The 21,775-nt window shown below is 25.5% G+C and overlaps 1 protein-coding gene across 1 annotated transcript in view; it reads right to left on the bottom strand.

The window, feature by feature from the left end:
• The window catches only part of AChE-2 (acetylcholinesterase 2), a 130,295-nt gene that overhangs the window by 27,197 nt on the left and 81,323 nt on the right, over positions 1-21,775 (bottom strand). The window contains exon 3 of the mRNA XM_011500217.1: positions 11,809-11,961. Coding sequence (XP_011498519.1) covers positions 11,809-11,961 — 153 coding nt within the window. The remainder of the gene's footprint in view (positions 1-11,808; positions 11,962-21,775) is intronic.

The raw sequence follows: 21,775 nt of genomic DNA, 5'->3' as shown, positions 1-21,775 counted from the left end.
GAGCTTCAAGCCATAATGTAAAAAACTTTTATCCAACATAATACGTTAAGAATTTAGCTTTGATCATTAGCTTAATATTTTTTTAATGTCTTCCACGTTTACATTATCTTTTATTACGGTGTTCATAATAATAATTTTAAGCAATGTAATCGATCGAATTATTTATAAATCTATCGATAGTGTCTTGTTGTTTGCTTCGACTCTTGGTCAGCACATAAATTATATTATTTTTACCTTAAAGATATTATTTTTTTTAATTCACGTACGTACATCCATAAAAAGTATATATAAAGGCAACCTAACTAAACCAACTACATTTACAAATGCTTTAAATCTATCTTGAACACACTATAATCTCATACATGACTCATACATGTGTCAAAATAATGTATGAATACGAAATATTTTCGTCTGAAAGGAATTCTATCGTCAAAATCATCTTGAACAATGGGTTTGTATCGATAATGCGTAGTCAAGAATATAAAAGATTATAAAAGAAAACTTGTTGTGTCATTTAATAAATTAACTAAAAATAGATATATAAAAAAATTCTTAAATTTAATATTCAATTCTTTATTGTACATGAAAAATTTCTATAAAGGCTTTTGAATACTTTTCAAAATACTTGTTAAAACAAACACATGTTAGTTTCCTAATTCGAGGTTCGTTTTAAATTGGACATTTTATGAATTTATCAATCGTTTTTCGGAATATTCAATCGTAAAGTAATATAAAGTTTCATTCAAGTATTATTTTATGCGAATTTAATATATGTTTTGTATTGATTGAATTAAATTCTATTAATACAATGAACATTAATATACATTATAGCAGTTTATGAAGAATATTATAATACATAAACCAATAATTGTTTTTACGAAAATAATAATAATATAAGTTCATAAGCTTTTAAAGCTAATAATTAAAAAAAGACTTATATAGGCTGAAGGAAATTATTTAGTGGCTCTTATTTATTAAGTTAATTTATCTTTTAAAATATTGGGTTAGTGAAGTATTAACGAAGAATTTTATTCAGATTTTTCTTTTTAAACTTAAAGATAAAACATCCTATCTACATGGAGCTACAGAAGAATTACAGGTACTTCTAATCATTTTACAAATGCAAAAAAAAAAAAATAAATATCGTAATGCTGCTATCGTATGGTTCAAGATTGCGATATTTATTTTTTTTGTCAAAGAAAAAAAAAGTGTTCCTATTTTCTATATTTCTAGTAAAGAAAATAAACATGAATTTTTAATATTGAAATTAAAGAGTAAAACAACAAGAAGATAATAAATAGTAAATATGAAATTGTATAGCAAAAAAAAAAAAAAAAAAGTAAATAAAAATAATAAAAGAGATCGACAAAGCAAAAATGAATAGAATATGGAAGATAAATAAACTTGAGAAGATTATTTTATCAGAAAAAAAAGGAAAAAAAAAAGATTCTATTACGCGAATTTGATATTGACAACCAATTGTAACGAATAAAGAAAACTGTCAGTTACAATATACTGCATTTGTGACTTAAGGATCCACTAGGAACTATTCAATACGAGAACACTAGTTATTGGATTATCTCTACAAAAATGAAAGAAAACTAGTTCTAAAACTGTCTAATTAAAGACCCTTTATTACATACTGAGCATATCTGGGTATATAAGTTTTTATTTTATAATCATATATCCATTATTTTTAATCTACTTAAAAATGGACGATTCTTATTCTTAATGAATATCAACTAATAGTTTTCTCGAATTTATATGTCGTCTTACTTTTATAAAGTCATGTCGCCTATAATATTTTTCGAAATAACTAGATAATTTGTAACATAATAATTATTAAATATTTAACGTATTTGTTTTAAATTAATTATAATGTAATTTTTAAATATAAAAAAAATTAGAAATATAGCCAGATTTATAAATAGAACCTGTGTTAATTATTCTTAATTTTTAATTTCATTGTTATCCTTAATTATATTAATACACATATGTATATTTATAAATTTACTTGGTTAATTATAAAAAATGTAGAAAATACATATATATATATATATATATATATTTTTTTTTTTTTTTTTTTAATTACTACAGAAGATACTTTCATTACTTTCTCTGGCTATAACTTGAAGTATACTAATTATTAAAAAAAATATGTAATCGCGAAGCTATGTATATTCAAGTTAAATGTTTTTTTCAAATGAGCGTTATGTAAACTAAAAGAACAGTGTATTTGTTCTCTTAGTATTATTTTTCAATGCTATTTCATTAGAGGATAAAAAGAAAGTATTTCTCGATATAGAGCCATAACTGCTTTATTTCTCAATTTTGTTATTTTCTATAGTCTGATGTAATTTGTATAGACAAAATGATTTTAAAATTCAAGAATTCAGAGAAAAAATATACTCCCTTTTTTTTATATTGGATATTAGATATTAGATAATAAATTATGTAAACAAAAATTAATAACATAATAGTAGTAGCTTTGGATAAAATAAATTTTAGCAATATTATATTCAACTTAATCCATTAAAAACTTCTATTGCTTATAAAAGATAATATTGCACATCAATTTATTGACTATAATGTTTTTACTTTATATAAATTAGACACCAATTGATGAATTAGCTTTATCGAGTATTCCTATTTTCTCTCTCCTCTACCATGTCCACATTTACTTTCGTTTGTTCATCTCTTTCCTTTCAAATTAATTATTCTCATGATATTACTTGTATTTGTATAATAAATCTATCCTGCTATTTTAATATAAGACTTGTTCTAGACGAAACGTGTTCGTATTGAAATTATGCTTAGTCAAACGTGGCTGGTATTTTAAAGAGTAGAAAGAGGAAAAAAAATGCAATTAAAGTATCTTTATAAGGCCAATAATTAAATTGAAATGACTAATTGACTGAAATTGTCATTTAATAGTTGATATTAACTAGTCTCGGGTAATTATATTAATTATTAACTGTATTAATAATGAAATAATGATTATTAATTTAAGTATAACGACTTTTCATTAATATTTATTTCATTTATATGCGTAATTTGCATTATAAGTTCAAATAAAACAATAATAAGAACTGTAGAATTCAATTTGTAGTTTAGAGACTCAAAAAGTCTCATAATATAGATTATTTTTTAAGGACTATAATTTTCCATATAATTTCTGATGATTAAAAAAAGATACAAAGACAGAAGAAGAGATTCTATTAAATTATATTTAAATTAAATATAAATTAAATCTAAATTAAATATTAATTATAGAAAATTTTTTAATTTTTTAATTTAATTAATCGATCCATAAACTCTCAAGTAAATATATGTCTAATAAAGTATATCATCGCATATTAAAATTTGCCATTAGTATAAATACAAAAAGTACAATACATTTATGAATTATGATATTAAGTAAAGAATAAGGAATGAATAAGTAAGAACATAAAGTTAGTTTGAATTAGATAATAAATGGCCAGCTTATATAATGAAATTGGAAAGATCAAACAATACCACATAATAGCCCCTTAATTCGATTAATGTTTCTTTGAAACTCTAAACTTGATGTTTATATACTGTGGAGAACATTATTTTTAGAAAAAATAATATGATATAAAACGGAAAATTTACTTCTATTCTAGTTCATATTACGTTGACTCTTTGAAAATTTATTTTCTATTGAAATGAAACAAACAATTGAACATAGTAAAATATAAATGTTTGAAAAACATTTTCGGCGCATTATTTACTTATATTACATAGAATTAGTAATTTAAATTATAAATATATGTTTAGAAATAATTCAGTGTTAATGATGAAATGAGCTAGAAAATATTACAAGTTAAATTAACATTAACACATTTGTAACAAAATATAAATTGCGGTTAATTATTGTATTGAAATTCCTAAAGATTCTGCAAATAAAATGCGAAATATTTATATTCATATATATATATATATATATATGATGATATATACATATATATATATATATATATGACATATATATATGTAACACTATATCACACGATTTATTTTAAACGTCAAGAATTTTGTGTTAAATAGTACAAAGTTTCTACTTTACACCATATTAATGTTTATTAATTATTATATAGGGTGATTACACATATTATTAATTTTTATGGTTATTCTTATTGTTGAAGCATTCTTAATTTTCTTAAATAAGTGTCCACACATTTGGTCCCTGTTATTTTTAATTAAATAATGAATTTGATATCAGTGTTGATTGTCCTGATTAATGTGCATTGTTACGCTTCCAATTCATATTCATAAGCGCATGCAGGAGTCTGAAAACTGGCTAAACATAAATTAATAATATGCAGCAATTCTCGTCGATTAATTTCTGTTATTATGCGCAACGAAGAACTTATTAAAGAATTTAAAACGTATGTTGGCGTTCATATGGTTAATATAATAATGAAAGGATTTTATGTATTAAGGAATTTGTGATATAAGTGCGTAAAATTTTTGCTGCATTATTGTACTTAAGAGAGAGAGAGAGAGAGAGAGAGAGAGAGAGAGAGAGAGAGAGAGAGAGAAACAGTCTAAAGCTTCGTTTAATATTCAGAATTAGGTTATAATAATTAATCGTATATGAGAAAATATTTATTAAAATTATTGGATAATAAATTTTTTGCCTATATTCATCTAAATTTTTTAACATAAAATATCATTTATTCACTTATGTTTCACTTCTGTACATTTAATACGAGTGTAAAGTTTAGTAATATTTGTGAGTATCGCAAAGTTAAAGATAATAATGTATCGATGTTAAAATTCAAAGAAAATTTCAAAATGATGAAATCTTCAAATTTCAGAAGGATCATGAAATTTCCCTCTAATATCTAATATAGGAGATCTAATATAGTATCTTCTAATATAGGAGAATGTTCAATCTCACATTTATAATATTATTAGTTATGGCGTTGAGACGCTCTCGTTTGCCTCATACTTTCCACGGAGCTATCGAACACTCATGAATAACGAGAAAATGCACGAGCAACGATAATCGATATGTAATCACATTGAAAAAAAATCGGCTTAATAATACAAAATTGTTCAGTCGTAAGACGTGTAATTATTACATATATTCCTCGTTAAGGACAGTAGTAATGAATAGAATGAAATGATTTGAGTATTTGAATCCACCAAAACTTGACAACAATGCATATAAATGATAAGTGAATCGAGAATTTCCAAATTAATTTATGAGAAAAATAGAAATCACTATAATCAGTTGATTATTACAAGTCCCAAAGAAAGATTGAAGTTAAATGTAATTAATACGTAGGGACTGATATATAAGGACAATCTGTCGACAAATTCATCCTATACCCAGTAATATTGAATAATTTATTAATTAATTATTTATAATAATCCAAGTAGTAATAAACTTCATAATATTGATAAGAAAAGAGAAAAAAAGAAAAAACAAACATGTTCATCTAAATTCCTATATTAGATGAATTGTAAATTGTAAAAAGAAAATTTTTAAACATTCAACGTATTATGAACTTTCTATTGGAATATAAATTTCAAATAATCATACAATTATAAGTTGATTAAAATTAATTAACTTTAAATTAACTTTAAATTTATTATATGGATAAAATTTTTTTGTCAATTTATCCTAAGTATTTTAGAATAACTTAAAATTTACATTATTCTTATTTTCGTAAAAAAAATTTGCATTTGATTATTGTCATTCAAATATAACTGAAATTACAGACTAAAAATGTTTCAATGACTTTTCACAATTATTGTGAAAATATCTTTTTATTTTCTATAATTTTATAACATAGAATCTGTTCAACTCAACTATCAATCTATATTTATTATAAATTAAATTCACCTGCTAATTTTTACACACAATATTGCTTCCTCTATAGTCGAAAAAAGGCAAGTATAAACCTCGATGAAAATTACAAACGATGTAAATAGATTTTATGATTTGTCACTCCATTTAATATATCATCACTTTCATCTAACATATTTATTTTTAGCATTTATTCCAATTTATGCATAAAAATTTTCTATTTAAGAATATTTGTCAAGCAAAGTAATTTTATACCTTGCCACCTCCATTTAATATTTCCTGCTTTTCCTAAACCTCTCGTGATCCTGTTTAAGTATTCTATAACCTCGCTTTTTCTCGCTCACGTCGTCTCCTTTATCACATCTTTCTCTGCCACGCATTAGCTTTACCTCACTTTCCTTCAGTCTTCTTAGGTGCCACTTTATATCGCGATTGTTATCTACGCTTACCAGAGGTGCATTTAAGCTAATCGCGTGCCAAGCATGAGTTTGGTCTTCAAAACTTGCTTACGGACTTAACAATGTCAGTTACGACGAAAGCTATCCACAACCTCCCCGCCCCTCCGCCACCATCACCCGCCAACCCCGGCAAACACTCGCCACTGCAAAACACTCGCGCACACATAGAAACATTTGGATATTATATATCCTCCTAGTAGTTATTTCCAAACAATAAGTAAATTGCGCTTTATTGCACGGAAAAATAAAATTGCTGTTAATAATGATTTTTATGAAATTTTCCAATCGCCAGTATTGTACAGCCTATAGTGGAGTATATGTTTTAGAATATATTTTTTTATTAGAATTTTAAGATTTGCTATAAAAGTAGGATGAGCGGCTACATTAGTAGCACTTTCAAACACAATAATTCTAAATTCTTTTTTTTTAATAAGAGTTCATAATTTAGTTTGAATTTACTATTTTCTCATCATTGTAAACTTAAAAAAGAGTTTTTTGTTGGAATTATTATAGATATTAGATTATACATATTATAGAAAATTTTTTCTTTCCTTATATTTATAATCTAGATCAAAATATAATCATAAGTTAAAAACTTTAATAAGTTCACTTGACTATATTCACAATAAAGAATGTTATTGAAAAATACGAAAGTTCTGTAGAGTTTAGCGATCGATTTAATTTTTATTGATAAGTTATCATATATATAAATATCAATTAGGAATCTACATAAATTAGTAAGGAATGGAAAAATAATTGAATAAATCGTAAATGTAATATCCATTAAAACTATGTTAAACAATATTTATAAATAAAATATTCTGTCATTATAATAATTATTAAGAGAATTAAATATATCACTTAAAAGATGTTGAGAAGATTTTTTATTATTCAACAATTAAAATATTTATCACATGTCATTGTACTTTATACATGCTCTTATAATTTTATAATTTTATAAAAGCAATAATTTTCTACTAAATTTTATGAATTACAATTAATATTTGTCAAAATAATTCCAGAGTTTGTTCAAACTAATTAGAGAAAAGTGAATATACCCGATGAAATATTATTCATAATCAGAACATTAAATTTTCCATATTTTTAATTAAAAAAACACAAACTGCAATTAATACTATAAATGCCGAAAGAAATAATGCATAGTTATTATGATTAATCGAAAATATATTTATCAATAATAAAGAGTAAGATAACGTTCCTTATAAAATTAAATTTTATTTATAAACGGGTCATATAAATATAATTCATACGTAAATTAAACCGATAGTGTAAAGGATAAAAAACTAAAGGAATTCTCTACTTTTATAAACTAAAGTTTATGAAGCAGCTATAATTACCATTCAAGTAACAATTAAAATATTGGCTATGATAAATTGTTTTTCAAGGGTAACATAATCGCTAACGATTATTTCTCCAGAGTAGATTAGTCTATGAAAATCAGATAATTATAGCTCAATACAAAGACTTAGACAATGAGATAATTTATAAATATTCGAATCAAAGTTTCTTTCTGGTGCACAATGACCAATCAATGATTGTTTAAGATTTATGAATCGCCAAGGCTAGCTAGAATTATAATTCGTGACCCGCAAAATCGCAACCTTGCTTTTTACCTCCTTGTTCCTCAATCTATTTAACTATCTGTCACAATTTCTCTTTTTATCGTCATATTTAATCCTCTCTTTTCTTACTATCTATTTGTCAATCTCTCTCTCTCTCTCTCTCTCTCTCTCACTCTCTCTCACTCTCTCTCACTCTCTCTACATCTCTATCTCAGTCGCCTTTTGCATTTATCCTTATCTCCGTTTATGTTTATATTTAGTTAAATCCTCGAAAGCTCTCAATTTTTATTTATTTTCGGCATTATACGTCTATATATATTTTGTAGGTTTTCATTTTTTAAAAATTTTTTTATTTTTTTTTATTTTTGATTATCTCGATTCTTCTAGTCTTTACATTTATTATAGTTTCTATTAGAATTTGTGTCACATATGAATATACTGTTAGTTAAAAATGTAATTTATTCTAGAATTTATTTAAAGAAATAATAATTACGTAGACTTTTAATTACAAATTACATTTAATAATCTTTTAAAGTTTTTATATGAATAAGAAATTATAGGCGAATTTATATTAAAGTGATTTGAAAAATCATTATTAAACTTTAATTATAACAAACTATGTAAATGCTTTGGTTATATGCAAGTTTATAGTAAAGCTGAAAAACTTTATAATTGAATACGTTAAACGAAGATCGAAGATCGTAAGATTTTTAATTTATCTATGCTCAAAACTTTGCAATCAACACTCTATTGCATTTATTTTAATTTAATATCCGAGTATTAATGTTGAATTAATTTACATAACATATTACATTATCTATGCTTACATTATTTATACTTAGATTGTTTATAAATGAGCTTTTTTATGCGAGGCATAATTTTTAAAATATCAAAATGAAGAAATTAAATAGATTAAATAGCATTTAAATTGATAGGAATACATAAGAATTGGCAATCTCTTATATGGTCATTATTATTGAAAAAAATTGAAAGTTTTTTTTTTCTATCTTGAAAAATCACGATAAAACTGATTGAATATAAGATGATTACGTAATTGAATATAGTCATTGTTTTTTTTTTTCTTATCCTGTGAGAAATCTTGAAACGTGACCGATAACAAAATAGATTCTCTAAGTCCTTCTAATGTATACTCACTTTTGAATTTCGAAAATATATTTTCTTTATATATCATATATATATATATATATATATATATATATATATGCTTATACAATATATGCTCCTACACAGATTTTTACACAGAATCTGCATTAGTTTTTCTTAGTTCAATCTCCTTAATATTATTTTTTTTTTCATATATTCTCAAGATATATGTAGTCGTTGCATTCGTACAAGACATCAAATTGTATGAATACATATAACATTATTATTAATAATCACATTCTGCAGCACATTGATTATATCTTTTATTATTCTTTCATTAAAGATATGCGATATTTCTTCTTCTTCTTCTACTTAGAAGAAGAAGAAGAAGAAGAAGAAGAAGAAGAAGAAGCATTTCATTATTATCAATCATAAATAACGCCCAAGAAATATTTTCATTTCATCAATTCTTTCCATCCTTTCACTACAAATTGCCGCGATTAATCTGCCAAAGTGCAATCATAATAAATGATCAAAAGATATCCGCTTTAGATTTTAATCGCAAAAGCTATAATAGTTAGGAAACTCGACATAGCTGTTGTTATATACGAGTCTAGTTCATCCATGTAGATCGAGACTGGGTTGCGCAGGTCAGGTCTTATGATTTCGAGGTAAATTGCACACATACAAATAGTCTTTGAATATGCATATCGAACGATGCACTAACTATTAACTATTCAGAGTTGGTCCTTTACAAAATAATATTTCATAAGGTATCTCAACAAAAAATTTAGATTATTTAATAATGTCAACACAGAAAAAAAATAATAAAAAAACAATAAATACGAAATACATATTAATTGTGAGTGGAAATTTTAATAGCGTTTGCTTTGCAATAAATAAAATCTATTTATCTATTTCATTGAAAAATGTAAAAAATTTGATGGAAAGATTTTCAACATTGAAAGGACAAAAAAATGTATGTAATCAGTGCACAAGATCCTTCATTTGATTACATTAAAATATAAATTCTATAGACCTTTCTCCATGAATTAATTTGTCTGTTAATTATATGATAATACATGTTTTATGCGCAGAAAGTTAAAGAACATTGCTTATAGAAATCCTTGATTTTAGAAATTTAAAAAGCATTCTCATAATCGTTAATTGCAAACGGAACAAAAATTAAGTACTAAATATAATGATAGAACTAATGTGAGTAAATACAAAAAATTCTCATTATTGAAAATTTATCGAATTTATCGAACATTAAATATATGTTTATTGCGCTCTTATAATAATTTAGATAATGTATATTCTTTATGAAAATGAAAATTTTTACATAATTTCATAATGGTTATGTAAAATTCATGGTTATTAATTATTCTCACGATCATTTTATTATATTTTACTATATAATAAGATTACATATTATATTTTATTCAGTAATATTACTTACACTGATGGACTGATGGATGCTGTAGTTGGAACACAATTATTTTAACATAAATTAAAAATTATTTATTAATTTGTCTCTTTCTCACCTTCGCTGTCTCGAGGAAGATTCATCATACACTGTTTTTGAAATTTCTTTATAAAAATATTCCATTTTAATATTTATAAAACTATAGGAAAATTAAATTTATATAATATTACTTTATTTAATAAATTTATTATCGATAAAATGTTTCTCTTTTATCTATAAAATTTCAGTAATTAATATATACAAATGAATTTGAAGGGCAAAAAGGCAAAAGTAGAAATTTAAAGAAATAATTTTACCATGACATTACAACATTACAACTTTTATGTACTCGATAATCCAAATATAAAGACAAGATTTTTTGAAAGAGCTTTTACAAATTAAAATAACGTATATTATAAAATATAATACATTATTTAATTATCCATGACATATTGCATTGCCTAAATTTAATCGTTTAATTATCTACGAATATTATTAATAATTGCTTTAGTAATGAAAATATGTGATAGGAATAATAATAAAAATTTCGAAATATTTTGTTCTACATAGCGAGAATTAATTTTTATCATTGCTTTAAAAATTCATATATAATCGATTATATTAAATAGAAATATAACTTTCACGAATTATATCGAAGCCAATGGATTTACAGTTGATATTATTGTTTTCGGATAGCATGATTCACAAACAACTATTCGTGTGCTTTGAAGAAATTTATACTCTTAATCGATGAATTTAACGTCATAATATCGATAGTAGCAACAGTTAAAATGAAATTATTTTATACGAATTTCATCATAAAAAGTTCCTAAAATGTGAGATTAAAAAAAAAAGTACAAGATTAATCAAACAGCTATCGTGGTTAACTAACACAATTATTCATAATATTATATTTTGTTACTTAATTGGTAAAATACTCACATATGGGAATAATAGATGTATTTACGCTAACGTTTTACAGCCATGAAAACAAAAACTACACGAGAGAAATAATTAATACTTATGATGTTCAATGCATATAATCACAAACTAATAATATATATTTTTATGTTATTATTGTATTATTATAATCTGTATTTTTTATAATTGGTATATAATTATCCTAAACTTGTATTTCCTTTATTTGTCTATGCTGTACATTTCTTATTGAAGCTCCTGGTAAATTTTCCAATTTGTATATTTTGTAAAATAAAAATTGTGAATTATATTGTTTTACATACCTGCATTACTAAAATTTCTTATTTATTAAAAATTGATGCAGGGGCATAATACACTCGTGTACTATAATATTGAATATTAAAGTTCTGCACAAAATCGTGCACGAGGGATTTCACTAACCTGCGTGAAGAAATAATAGTAAACCTTCATGCCACGATCCGAGAATAGTTGGGCAAATTTTATAGATGGACAGATGAAGAAATAATCTCCGACAATATCAGCTATCATTCTTTGATACATAAACTCATCGTTCGTATTCTCCCAATCGGTATACTGAAAATTATAATTAAAATATTGAAAGATTTACATTGTTGTATTATCTGCACATTTTCAGGTTATTTAATGTTTATGGATGATGAATTGTTTAATGCACAATGCAAATTGAAAGTTCAAATGTATGAAATTAGTATAAAAAACTAATCACATATGAATATTGAACTATTATAGTATTTGGTATTCTACGCGAATCAAATATGAAAACACAAAGTCTTAAAAGAGAGTCCTGAGAATGCTTTAAAAATTTGAAGCATTAGAAAAAATTAAAAATAATTTCTATTATTTTCATGGATGAAATAGCATTTTTATTCCTAATGATATGACATTTCCTATAAAATGCCTCTCTTATATCTATAATAGTAAAAATCTTAGACTTTTTTTGCTAGTTAAAGTAGATATATAATTTAGAAATTTATATGATTAGTTGAAACTGCTAGACATTTCATAATAATGCAAATTGAAAATAGCTTTTCACTAAGAAAATAAAGGTATTTCTATTTCATAATGCGGATAGCCCTGTCTGTAGTCGGCAGCCTTTGGGTTACAAAGGATAAAGGATAATATATAATCATGTAAAGGAAATAGTGTAGTCGACGGATCGGAACACAGCAGTGCTTTAAAAAAAAGCCTTGAAGAATATAAAAAAAAAATTAATTTATTTAACGCATCGATTTTATGTCGTCTTAGAGATGCTTTATAAGGATTGAAAATTAAAGAAATGCAGTTTCATATTTATCACAAGCATATATTCATGAGCATTTTGAATAAAAAGTGAGGATTTATTGTGTATTTATTCATCCGTAAGTATAGAATTCACATTTTACATTTCTTATTTCGTTCTTTTTCTTTTTATTATTACAGATATTCAACAGTCGGTGTGTCGAGCGTAAACATAGAAATACACAAACATACCTTTTCACTTCACGGTAGGCATATTTCCTTATTATTTGAACGTTTAAAAGGTTACATTTACCTTTTTACCTTTAAGTATTGATTCAAAGTCTAAACTCTGGATATATGTATTTGCCTTTTTAATTATATGCAATTTTTTTTTTTTTTTTTTTTTTTTTTTTTTATTACGATCTCATGTTTTACATAAGATAATAGATCTGACTTTTTTTTATTACGATTCAGTGTATGATCGTATAGCAAAATATCTGAACCAACATAAAAAAATATAAAAAAAGTACGAATTCCTTAATTAAAAGCAAAAAAAAAAAAAAAATAAAAATCTAAAGCAATAAAATTGCAAATCAAATGAAATAAAATGAAATAAAAGTATATTTTTATAATAATAATTCTAATAACACATTCGGATAGTATTGATGTTGATTTATTGTAATATAAACGTATAAGCATTCTATTTGACAATTTTAAATCAATTTTAAAATTATTCTTAACTTGGATACTCAGATTAAGGTCAAAGTTATAAATGAATATTCTTTTTTAATCTATACAATTCGTATATTAAATACTTTTTTAAAACTTAATTCTTGCAAGGTTATTTTTTTCAGTCTCAATTTTTTGATGAATATTAGAAAGTTTTAAAATTAAAAGATAATTAGTTTCCAAAAAATATTGATTGTTATGAAAAATTATATATTTTCTTTTGAAAAATGGGGTATCTATATATTTTTTATTTTTAAATTCTACTGTAGAACAATTTTTTTTGAACTACGAGTATGTACTCTCTAAGCTCACAATGTTATCACTATACGTTTATTGATTAAAAAAACTTTTATTCCTTAAAAAATAAAAAAAATTTTTCAAATATTATCTTAATTTATTTATATATACATCAATATATTCTTAATAATTCAAATAAAATAGAGAATTTAAAAAGCATATTACGTTTGTGGATTACGAATTATTTAAAATGAGACTTTAAAAATACGCTTCATCCTATTACGTACTGTTTTATTCGTTGAATTGGCTCAACTTAAAAAAAAATTATTGACATATCGATCAACATTAAAGTTGTTTTAATCTTATAATCTTAAAAATAGATATTTTTAGTCATTTATGTAAACAATAAATTTAAATAAATTTTTAGCAGATATTTCATTTTTGTCTTTTTTTTTTTTTTTTTTTTTTTTTTTTTTTTTTTAATTAATAGTGTATATTATAATAAATAAATAAATAAATAAATATATATATATATATATATATATATATATATTGCATAAAAAAATACATTATAAATGAAATGATACAGTACAATTAAAACAATATATATATGCGTAAATTAAAATTATATTACACTCAATGATTTTCTATGTTTATAATTGTCAAGATGCTCATTGACTATCAAATGTAATTTTTTATTATAATCAATAAAAGAAAAACAACAACAAATGTAAAAAATCTTATATAGAGGGTCTAATTTGTAATTCCTAATTATATAGGTAAGATAATTGGATAATCCAATAAAATGTGTGAAACATTTAATCATATTTTAGATTAAAAAATGAATTATGAAGTTCAGTAGTATTCGAGTCTGTAATTTGCGAAACTTAATGATACATATCTTTGAATAAGTTACAGAGAAAAGTTTCAAATCAAGACGTAACATTACTATTCGTAACTGCATAAAAAGTACCGAAATTTATTCGTAATAGTAGTTGCGCATATTCCGGTAAGATATTCGATTTCAATGCACCTTTAATTTCGTATTTTTCTCATATATTTATCATTTTACAAGCAAGTTCGTGCAGTTCAAGATTCGTCCATTTCGATCTATATTTCTTGAGTTTAAAAATGGGCACTTTGGGAGCAAGAGAGCGATAAATGTGTAAAAGAAAAGGAAAAATACTAACACGGATAAGCCAATAAATGCTCCTTTTTTTTTTCTTCTTCTTCTTCTTTTTTTTTCTTCGTATCTGCCCCAAACAAGTTCACAATGATGTAAATCGACCTTTTTCGGACAAAGAAACAGCTGCAGTTGGAAGATTCAAATTCCACTGTGTAATCCGTTCTTCGTAAAAAGATGTGCTGATTCAGTGCTGATTTTTATCATCGATTGTAAAATTAACTTATTTTAAGCTGTCACTTTTCTGGAGTTGCGTAGTAAAATTTTTAATCAATTTTATACTCAAAGAAAGTCGGATTCCAAGAGTATGGTATAGTTTTACGTTGAAAAATTAAATTATTGGTAAATGATGATTTAAATTGTTGTGTCATAAATTAAATGAATGATATATTTTGTTAGAAAAATATGTTTTTAATTTTATCATTGAATGTACGACAAATCAAATGAAAAATATATTTTGTTAAAAACATATATATTTATTATTCGGTAAATGTCTCCTTATTCTACATACTGGATTCATTATATCTATCGAGAAGAATAATGTAATTTTAGTTTTTGTTTAAAAAGAACAAAATACATTCTAATGAATATAATAAGGAAAGTGAGCTAATATTTCGTGAAATTTCATATAATTTATACACTCGTAATTCTTATAGCTTTCAAGTTTTTTATAATTTTAAATATATTCGAATATTAATATTTATAAATCATTTATAGTTTGTGAATGTCTATTATAACATTTGGCTATTATAACACATATTATAACAAAAATATCATGCATTTGTAGTGAGTTAGAAATAACATACGTTTGGAATAAAAATTATTATAAATAATTAAGATAAAGAATTGTTTTTATCTCTAAATGAAAATAATACTAACATTTTATTTTTGCACAGTGTGTAATGTATAATACAAACTTATTTTTCCATTTCATCATACTTATGACTATTTATTACCTGCTCTGAATGTAGATAAAAAAAAAAAAAATCAAAAGTAATATCAATTTAATATTATGTACGATACGGTGATAATTCACATGCTTACAACTGTAAAAGATTGAGTTAATATTTCAATTAAGATCTCTTGCTACTGTCATGTCTTCACATCCAATCACTTTTGACACGTTGAAAACACCGCCAGACATTCAATTTCCCGATCACGTCAGCATGATCTTTCTCCTAATCATCACCAAGTCAGTTTCCTACCACTTACTTGTACGATTCTATACATATACATACACGTGTGTGTGTGTGTGTGTGTGTGTGTGTGTGATGGTATAAATGTATGGATAGCTATACACATGTATGTGTGTACACGTTCGCGCGCACACGTACATAAGGCGCATACACTCATCCAACCGTAATGTGGCAATCTATAAGTGGCCTTCTTAACGAAGGAATTGGATTCCCAAGGATCGCTGCGCCCATATCCTCTTAAAGCTTTTTGAATGGAAGCTACTGGGGCGTTACTCCAACAGTGCCAAATTCCAATTATAAAGGAATGTTCTGTGTTCTTTTTCGTCTTTTCTCCGATTTTTCTCCCTCACAAGCTCTATTAATTTTTCTCTCTCTCGATCTTTCTTAATTTTTCTTTTGCTTTTTCCGTAAATTTGATCTTAGCAATCTAGTGGAAACATTAAACGAATTGATAAAGGAGACAGATATTGGAGATTTAAAAACGTCGCGAATTTTTTTTAAGCCTTTCATTTAATTTATTACCAAATACAAAAAAAAAAAAAAAAAAATAGGTGTTTTTTTTTTTTTTTTTTTTTTTTTTTTTTTTTTTTTAATAAACATCTGGAATATTGACATATTTAATGCATAAACAGGGTTATTATTTTATATAAATATAAACTAATGTATTTTCACGTACAGTTATAGATTCAATGTTTTTATAATCTGTTTAGTTTAATCAAATTTCTTGAAGTTACATTAAATATAATTTGGCTTTTGTGGTAAATTTGAAAACTTGAAGAAATTACAAAATCACGCCGATAAGCTATGCATTTTACAATATTTTTTCAAATTAAATTTTATGTTATAATATATTTCATTTCCATATACAGTATTGTATTTTAACTCCTACAATTAATTCTGAATACAATAATATAAATATATTAATATAAAATAGTATAAATTAATTAAAAAGTTGAATAATAAAAATGTCATTTATTACTACATAATAATATATTTTCACTCACAATTCTGACAAAATAAATCTCAATAAATATCAGTGATTATTTTTTATGAAACTTAAATTGTTAAGCTTTGCTATTTAAAATTAGTACATAGTGGTAGGGAAAATTTTCTTATATATTTGAATAAATTCATTGTTAAATATAAGAGGGAGGTTAAGTATAAAAATAATTTTAATTTAGTCAAATATGAAAGTATGTAGTACATAATTAGAAAAGAAGAAAAATCTCGTGAAATTATTATATTTACTGCGTTCTTTATTTTAGACAGATTTTAAATATATTTACATAAATATACTTAGTAATAAATGATATTAATATAAAAAAAAAAAAAAAAAAAAAAAAAAATAAATTATGGAATAATAATTATTGTAAGTTACATAATTTACTACATTAATTAATCATATTAGTTCGGTAAATATAATTTAAATTAAATAATTATTATTTTTATATTTTCATACTTATTTCCACATTTTTGTATTTGTCCATAGAGTGAAACATAAATTAATGCTTTGCAACATACAATAGAAGGGATTATTTTTTATTTCATTCAAACGGTATATTTATTTTGAAATTGACAATAAAAATTTGATATCGTGGCTTTCCACGAAGCAAAAAGAATCCTATTAAAAATAACAATGAAACCCGAATGAAAATGGTTTAGTACACTTTAAATACAGAATATTTATTTTTCTTTTTTTTTTTGCTCTTCCCTTATATCCGAACATATTATTATTGCAAAAATTCTTTCAAAAAATAAATTGTTCTATTTGTTCTTACATATTGTTAGGTATGTGATCTAGCGTGGCTGTCGGATTTCACGCCACAATTATTTTGCAATAAAGATTCGAATGAAGAAATGCACGTGCATCGATGGGTTCAGGTAAAAGAGCATCGATTCTCTATATAGTAAAGCTACGGGCCTAATTTCCAATACTTTTCGTTTTTTACGTAACAATATCTATAAAAGAAAAATATCGCATATTACTGAACGTCAGTATCATTCATATAAATAAGAATTGAAATTGTACTGTTTGTTCTACAATTTGCATTTAATCTAAATTTATGTTCTTCAATTGATGGAACTCTATGATATTCAATATGATAATATAACATAATGAATAATTATGGTCAAGATAAAATCGGAATAAGCAAAGCGGAGTGTCATTAGGTGCAGCGAATTCGATAACTTATTTTCTATTCTATGCCTCGGCCGTATGAAAATGCCCCAGAGACAACTGATTTTAACGTGCAAGTGAGATATTATCAAGAGAGACGAAAGTTTTAGAACAAACTTTGGTGAATTCGTTCACTCAGGATCTTCTCCCGGGATGTAATTTTCATGGAGTCAGCTCATCAGCTACAAAACCTCTATGACGAATAATATACCGTGTGAACTCGCGACTCTAGGATTAGTAGGACTCTAGCAGCGATTTTCATTTACTTTGTTTAAGGAGTAACTGTATCTATCCACCTGATGCACGTATTTGTTTGACCCGCTTTTCGCTCGTATAAATCATGAATAAGTTTCGATTGGCGATGACGCGAGACTGTTCAAAATTACAATTTGCCTATTCCACGGTACTCGACATTTCCATGAAACTTTTTCTGAAAATATGATTATTAAAGCACGATTTTCATGCGAAAGGAAAAATCCTCAACGCAGATTAGTCGCCGACGTAACAGTAATGGTAAAGTTCTTTTTTCTCTTTCTTTTTTTCATCAAAAAAAAAAAAAAAAAAAAAAAAATCAATCTCGACACTTTGGACATTATATATTATTTTAAATTGGGTTTATCTTTAATGATATTCTCAATATTATTGGTTTAATCAGAAAAAAAAGACGATGTATGCATAAGAATATTGTGTGTCTATATATGTCTATGTATAATTCTCGTTAGCCTCTCCAACATTTGAATAATACCGAGAGAAGTACAAGGACTCTGTTGTTTACTCATACACTTCAATATAATTAACATTTGAATGGCCGTTTCGAGTTTTTTTTTAAGAAGATCTCTTCGTTTCATAATAAATCTCAATAAGTATTAATTTATTAATTGAATAAAGTCTTTGAATGACAACGATTCGTATAGAATCGTCTATGATACGTATAGAATTTATATTACTCTGTTATATTTTTCAAATTTGAAATTTTGCTCAGCCATAAAAGCTCGAATTCCATCTCTATCATTAATATAAACCAATGTTAAATTAAAGCTTTGTTACTTGTTACAATATCGCTCAACTAGACACGCGTTCATGCCCGTTTAAAAGTCGATATTGCAATGCTACACCACTTTATACCTTAAATCATACAATTTTATCTTAAAATTATATCCGCTACCTTATAATATATTATGAAGGTCCTACGGGTATTCATGGTGCATAACTATCTGCAATCAATGAACTATAACTCGAGATACAGCAGACCATTCGCTTTATATCTTTATAGTCATCATTATTGAGCTACGCTTCTGGAAGAAACGCATCTTCTATGGATAATATTATATGAATTGACCTCCATTATTGTTCAGATAAAATAAATATTTCTCGATAATAAATATAATAATAATTGTTGATAAGAGCTCGGCGATTATCGTCAATATGATTTGCCCAATGTCGCTTAATTAACGAGTCTAATAGATTTTATGTGACGTTGTGGGGAAAACAAGGTGTCGAAACACCGAGGCAAGTCGTGAAACTGTAATCGGAACATCCTCTAGTCTATCTCGTCCGTCGTCTCGGACTAGCTCGTCACTTTAGTTACAAAGCATCAACATAGTCGTCTTCTGCTTGTATAAGTAAATGATCTTTGAATTACGCGGCCTCACTGCCAACGATACTTCCATTTATTAACAGCGGATTATGGATGTCGGATGTTATGTGCGCATAGCGCACCTTTGATACGGATTACAAGAGAGTATTAATGGAGGATAAAAAGAGCATGAAAGAGAGAGAGAGAGAGAGAGAGAGAGAGAGAGAGAGCGATACAGCCAGAATTGATGCCTTGTGTTTTTGTCAACTAAAGAATGTTAAATTCATCGTATATTCATTGATTTTCCTTAAATTTGCCTGTCGAGTCTCTAACTCTATGGAAAATTAATAATACCACTCATTTGTTTTTATGCGATCCTGAGATAAATTATGCAGCGAGGAATTAAAGCTGTAAAAGTTTATCGTTATAATTATACAGCGGCGTGAGAATTCATTGACATGGCCAGACAATACTGTCCGGCGGGACTTAATAATTTTTTATGAGCTACAATAAAAATAAAAATATCATAGAAATATCTCTCCATATGCCTTTTAAATGCATTAATAATAATAATAATAATAATAATAATAATGAATAAGATAAAAAAAAAAACGAAGACGCGAACACGGTAGTAATCTTATAGAGCCGGTAAGAGAAGTGAGTTAATATTTACTCGTAAACAGTCTATTTGACTTGAGTTCATGAATTAAAAATCCATTTCAAATCACAGTAGCGAGCTTCTATTGTCCAAAAGTAGATGTTGAAACACTAATGAAGAAGTTAAGTACTTTGTATTTCTCTTAGTGTACATAAATTCGTAACAAGAAAGAGAAAATAGTATGCCACTTGTGATGTAGTTGAGTAACGTTAGAAAATAAATTATATTTGTAAAATAAGTTATAATTATTTATAGAATTAGACGTTCGTTTAACCTTAATTGTAAGAGAGACATTGAACTTTTCGATAATTAGTGGCCTGTGTGTAAGGTCCTAAGTGAAAAGTGATTTCTTTAAAAGAAGTTTATTTTATCGTGGGACCGGATACAAGTAATCTTAACGGAAAAAATCATTCCTACGGTGTCCCATTAAAGAACTTGAGTCTGTAAATTCTAAAAAGTTTTATTTTTCAATTTGTTCCTCTAGAAAATGACGCAACCCAGAAAAGGTCGGATGTCTTTTAATAGTATCTCACTCAGCTTCCTTCATCTAATCCATCTTTGTACTGACGACTAACTCACTTTCGAGAAAGTACATTAGTACCGGGTGCCAATTTTCTGTCATATACGTCAATACTGTGAAAGTATCGATACGACAGATAGTCGTATTAATAAGTTTACTGAGAGAGATCAGAACTCTCTTCATTTTTTCTTTTCTTTCTTCTCTTCATTTATCCAAGTTGTTGAATAAGTGCGCTTGTATATTTCTACGTCCATAAATAGAGAATTAAATTAGTGAGGCTCGATGGATAATCGAATCTCAATGACTGATAAAGGCGCTAATTAACAAACCGTAATGGACTCTGCTTATTGTCAAAAACAAGGAAAAGTATAATTATGCAGGCGATGTCAGGAAGATGAGATATCGTATGCTCAACAGACTCTACACTTGCAATGATACATCGATTAAATAAAAATTCATCCTCTATATATGCTTTTAAAAGGTAATAATAGTTTCAAAATAATCTAATTTAAAATAGGTAGTCACTTCCGAATAAACTTGTATAAAAAAAAAAAAAATAATAAAAAAAAAAAAAAAAAATTATTGAATGTTTTATATAGTAGTATCTTGACAAAAACTTTCGAAAAGCTCCAACTTCCACTGATTATTCGTCAGCAGCGTTCAATCAAATACAGCTCTCGCCTTTTTATGCCATAAATAGCTTCCCTACGTCACTTATTGAAAAATTTACCTACAAACACAGTAAAATGAATAAAATTGAATATGATCGGAAATCCATTGCAAAAATAATAAAAAAAGAATAAAGAATATAAATTTGCCCGATTAAGCATATGTATATATATATATATATATATGTGTGTGTGTGTGTGTGTGTGT

The sequence above is a fragment of the Ceratosolen solmsi genome, unplaced genomic scaffold (assembly GCF_000503995.2).
Source record: "Ceratosolen solmsi marchali unplaced genomic scaffold, CerSol_1.0 scaffold41, whole genome shotgun sequence".
In the NCBI taxonomy this organism is placed as follows: Eukaryota; Metazoa; Arthropoda; class Insecta; order Hymenoptera; family Agaonidae; genus Ceratosolen; species Ceratosolen solmsi.
This window is presented reverse-complemented; position numbering and strand designations above follow the sequence as displayed.